Source organism: Oncorhynchus mykiss, chromosome 1, assembly GCF_057628025.1.
Source record: "Oncorhynchus mykiss isolate SJ-2025 chromosome 1, ASM5762802v1, whole genome shotgun sequence".
Lineage (NCBI taxonomy): Eukaryota > Metazoa > Chordata > Actinopteri > Salmoniformes > Salmonidae > Oncorhynchus > Oncorhynchus mykiss.
Genome location: NC_143022.1, coordinates 48,724,858 through 48,730,263, shown reverse-complemented (window position 1 = coordinate 48,730,263; position 5,406 = coordinate 48,724,858). Strand labels below are relative to the sequence as shown.

At 42.0% G+C, this 5,406-nt stretch overlaps 1 protein-coding gene across 1 annotated transcript; it reads right to left on the bottom strand.

Moving 5' to 3' along the window:
* Positions 1-2,166: 2,166 nt before the first annotated feature.
* Positions 2,167-4,026, bottom strand: LOC149985537 (uncharacterized). Its single transcript, XM_090183298.1, has one exon. It carries the CDS (start codon positions 4,024-4,026, stop codon positions 2,509-2,511), a length of 1,518 nt encoding a protein of 505 aa, XP_090039424.1. The 3' UTR covers positions 2,167-2,508.
* Between the last annotated feature and the right edge of the window lie 1,380 nt (positions 4,027-5,406).

Here is a 5,406-nt window from a genome sequence, read left to right as displayed (position 1 = left end):
ATGGATTTTTTTTTAAAGATCATGCAATATAGAAGTAGTATAAAAACTTGAAGTGTTAGTTGTAGCAGTAGTAGTAGCCATGTCATGGCAGCAGTGTTGTAGTCGAGTCACTAAAGCATAAGTCTGAGTCAATTCACAACACCCTGTGGCTAACTCTGAATTGAGTCAAAGTCGTCAATGTTTGAGTCGAGTCACAAGTCCCTGTGTTTGAATCCCGGTCCAAGATTTCAAGTCTAAGACAATGGGTCCATATTAACTTAATATTAAGTTGTTAACCCAGTCAGAATGTGGCAGGGGGAATTTCAATCAATCATTTTTAAATCCCCTTTCTTTCTGCGTCAACAAATGTTTATATGCTACAGGTCAAACAGATTGTCAGCTAGCTAGCTAATTAGGTAACATGATTGAACATGGTGTGGCTGCACAGCTTCTCTATCTTTGATGTAGTCTAAACAGAAACTGAAAGACAGAGACAAACAGATACACTTTTATAAACTATACTGATGTCAGATATTAGTGGCTAATGTGGAGGTCAACTGCTCCAAGATCTGTGTGTGTGCGTACGTGGTTTGGTTTGAAGCTTCTCTAACCAGCTCTGTGTTGTTGTCCTCTGGAAACACCTCTGGTTTTCAGCGCTGTGATAGAAGATAAGCGCAGAAGCTGTGGCAGACAGATTCTGCTAGTGAGCGTATACTGAGAGCACACAGCTGATTAACCCCTTCACTGCCGGCCAGAGAAATTGAAATGTATGCAAATGTTTCCCAGTTTATGCAAATACTTGCACCATGACGTGAAACCGTGAAAGAAAGAAGGCCATGTTTCAGTTATGGTGAAGCACGATCACATGTAGCCTAACTAACCTAACCTTCTTTCTTGAACCAGTTCTAGAACAATTGATGCAGCCATACTGCTCTGCTAAGTCATAGCTTCTCATCATGTTTCTAGAGAGAAACTGGGTACGATGCATGACTGATCTTACACTGCAATATGAGTCTTTGCACTGCCCCCCATATACATCTCTACAAAAATGTGGTGACACCTCTTAAACTTGATGGATATCTTTATAATGCTAGTAAGCTTTGGGCTTTGGTGGAGAGAATGCGTTTCGGAATGAACCTTAGACAACAATACATAAGTTGCCAAAAAGAATTTATTATGATGGACTGTGAAAAACCCAATGTACTGTGTGAGAGCAGATATGACATTTTCTGTCATTTAAATAGTTGAGGCTGTGTGTAAGTTTAGATGGTGTTCAAGGTACAAATTGTTCAACCTCCTTTCGTTACAGACCTTTAGTGCCCCCCTGTGGAATATCACGTGTCGTTACATGGGGATCAACATTTGTTTGTGAGGGTTGCAAAAACAACATGGGTAATGTTAGAATAAAATCATGCTGAGGAAGCTTTATTCAAATGATGTAGGATGAGACACGACGTGTCGTACAGTGTCAGGCTTCAGATCAAAAGAAAAACGATACAGTCTCTGCCTCGCAGTCCAACCAACGGTATATTAAACTAAGCACAGTTTGAAGGCTAAGCAAATGTCATTCACATTTCACAAATGTAAGGCAACACTACATCTATTCCAGATAAAGGGGTCATTTTTATTTGTATAAATGGAAGATTTATATAAGCATTGTGTAATGTGGCACTATCCAGGTCTTTCTTGCATAAGTGGGTTATTTTGGCAAGAGAAACCTGGTTACTGTGTAACCCAGCAGTTATATTAAATCTGCAGCTGTCTGCTTCCCTTACATGTGCAAGTTGAGACAGGGCCTCTTAACTCAAGCGAAGAAACCTTTGGCCAAATATTACGACAAACAAGCCTATTGGTCAGAAAATGTTGTTCAGCATTCTCGCATTTCATAAACACTGTGTTTGGATAGATCCTCATTTCCAATGCTGTAGTACAAATAGTTCCACCTTAGAATTTGTCAGTGTTGCTATACATTGAAAACGTGAAGAATTATGACACTAAGGTGTGAGTCAGATGTGCCACCTTCGGAATAATACAAATTTGAATCAGAACTTCACTTCTATTAGTCCGGTCAGCACTTACCTCTTCTCTATGGTCAACAAATCAACCAATCCAATGAAGAAATAAACATTCTACTAAAAGGGTATACTTCATAGCTCACAAGAAACCAACAACACACACCACAGATCATTTTCAACTGCAATAAAACTTTATAGAAACAGAATTCTTTGGAACATGGTGATGATAAATTAACATTTGCCTAACTAGAATAACAAGTGGATTAATATTAATCTCTAGTTGATACTGAGGGACATATTCTATCATCACACCAGCGTACTAGATACTCTGGATACTCCTAAGGGGTTGAAGCAGTCCATCTTCAGGAAGAGGGTCACAATTGGCCCAGTGTCTTCCGGGTCAGGGTTTGGCCGGGGTAGGTCGTCATTGTAAATAAGAATTTGTTCTTAACTAACTTCACAATTTAAATAAAGGTAAAAAATAAATTAAATTAAGATGTGTGTGTGCGACCCCTTACAACTGGCTTTGCTCCATCTCTTTAGAAAGAGACTCCTCATCCACCTCCAAGATCGAGGGCAGTGATGGAGAGACACACACTGGGAAGAAAGGCCCAGACTTAAAGTTAACGTCCCAGTGAATGGGCTTCACTCTCTTCCTGCGCCCTCGTTGGCTATTCTCCCGCTCGGCCTTGGCACGGGAGGCGGGCATGTGCCCCCGCTTGATAGGAGGCTGTTCTGCCAGTGGGACCAAGGGGGTCAAGAGGGTATCAAAGGGGCACTTTTCGCCCGCCTGCACGGCTCTCCTACTGGTCAGTAAAGGGGAGTGGTCGGTGCGACCTGTGTGGCTGGGCGTAGGTCTGGTCAGGGGGTGACAGCCATCATCTCCACAGACTAAAGGTGGACCACAGAGGAACAACCTCTCAGTGCTACTGAAGGACAGGGGCTCAGAGGGTAATATGATATGTTTGTCACCCAGTTGTTCTGGTAGCTGCTGGTCCAGCATAGCAGACCGGATCTGTAAGAGCTGGATCCTCTTCGACACACGCCGTGACCTGGTGTTGGCAGGCCGGGCTGGCACTGGGGAGGCAGGTGGGGCAGGCACTTGGCTGGAAGGAACCGGAGAAGCAGATGGAGTAGGCACCAGAAGGTCAGGCACATTGCTGACCATTGGGGTAGGCAATGGAATGGCCATCTGGGCAGGTGAGGCTGACACTGCAATGGTTGGTAGCACAGGGAAAGAATTGGTGCTCTCCCTCCTACCCATGGAGTTTATAATCTCTAAGGTCTGGTTAGGGAACCTCAGAGTGCTGCCATCAGTATGTCTTGTTATCCTAGCTATCCCGGTCTTGGGTCGAGCCAGGCTTCTGCTGGCCTGGACCTCCGGCTGGAGGACATCCACAGGAGAACATGGCGGCTGCAAGAGGCTGCCGTCGGACAGAGACCGCCTGGCCTGAGCAGGAGGAGAGCGGGGCCTTTGGTCGTGGATGTTAGACCTCTTGAGAGGATTGGCCTGGATCCTGACCTCAGACTGGCTGCATGGAGTCCCAGATAAAGGAGCCACTGCCTTGGCTGCAGTGGAGCATAAATTGGGCCTCCTAGGGATGCTTCCTGGTGTCTGTGGTCTGCTGGATTTAACCTCTGGCTCCTTCTTGTGGCTGGAGGTAAATGTGCTCCCTCCGGTTTTGGTTTTAACCGGACCCAGACGCTTGCTACCCATCTGTCCCTCCAGCTGCAGACGAGGCATGCGAGGCACCTTGAGGGTATTTTTGTTCCTTTGGGCATTGAGAGAGGTCACAGTGAGCATTGGAAGCCTGATGGGTGGAGTGGCCATTGGAAGCCTTCCCATGTCAGCCCTCTCCTCAGTCACATCCATGTTGTGGAAGTGGGATCGGCTATTCTTTCTCCCTGGTGGCATTGACTGTAGGATAATATCATTGACACACCGGACACTGAGGATGTCTGTCAGGCTGTTCTCAGAACTGTTCTGACTGGTCTCTTGTGTCCTAGTCCTGGACTTCCCTCTGTCTTTCATGGCTGTGAGAGTCACAGTGGAAGAGCAAACAACATGTTTGAGAATAAGAATATAGAATAAATTACATATATTACAATAGAATTTGATCAAAATTGTTTTTATAAACTAGTGTTTTTCCACTTTCAAAGGACATTCCAATTCCTGCCAAAATGTTCACAAATTCATAAAAATGAAAGATTCACAGACTAAGGCCTACCTTCAATTTGGACTTCCAGATAATTTGCACACGTATGATTTGACTATACAGTTTCAACAATATATTATTGAAAACAGAAACACAAGACCACAATACCTAGTTTAAATGTTTTTGTTGTTGTCACAAATCACAAAACATATCAGTTTTTCTTACAGTTATTGATCAAATAAAGTTCTCATAAGATAAAAGTAGTGTATTTGAGATGATTTCATTAAATTATAGGTCCTACCTTAGTTCAGGATGAGCGTCAATGACCTGTCTATGGAATGTCTTTTTTTAACAAAAGAATGCTTCATTATGACATCATGTACATTATGACATAGTAGCCGTCCACATCATAAAAGTTTGTCAAAACCACTTGAATGGGCATGAAATGTAAAATTAAATAAAATAGACCTAATTCAACATTTGAAAAAGATAGTACTTTGACAGTAAATATTCAGTTTATTGGCTTTTATTTTCATTACAGTAGTGGTTTTGAATGTATTATAATGAGAGTAGACCTAGTGAGTTTCCTAGAACTCGATCGCTCATTGAACATCTGTGTGGAACGTTCGCACCTGACGCCACACAGATGTTTTTGAAAAACATTCACGATTTTAGTTTCATATTCAATTTATGAGCATATATGCACGGCAAATAAATTCCCAGTACTCAAATAAATCTGACAATCCCAATTATTTATTTATTATAGCATCCTCTTAGAATGAGAATCACTGTGGTGTCAATGTTTTTGATTATGTCCAAGTAGGAACATAGCTACAGGTATTTTGACTTCTATACTATAATAGTAGTAGTTGTGTGTGTTTTCTTGTTGTGCATTCGTTTTGAGTCAACGCTAATCCCACAATATTTTGGTCCCATTCGGTATTAGCACCGTCAGCCAATGGGGGAAGTGACATGCCTGAAGCCTAAATTGATGCTGTCGACCAAACACATTTCAATTTCACTTTTGAAATACAATAAATAGCCTGTTAATTTGTCGACAAAACAAGTTCATAAATTATATGTTAGCTTCAGGTCTCCAACTCAACCAAAAATGAAAGTAAAAGAATGGAATTAAGCCGGTGTCTTAGATTGAACTATCCAAGCAGTAAATATATCCTTTAAATGTTGATATTTGGTTGCTTTGTCAACTAAACACAATTCAATTTTACTTTTGTAATACAGTAAATAGCCTAAAG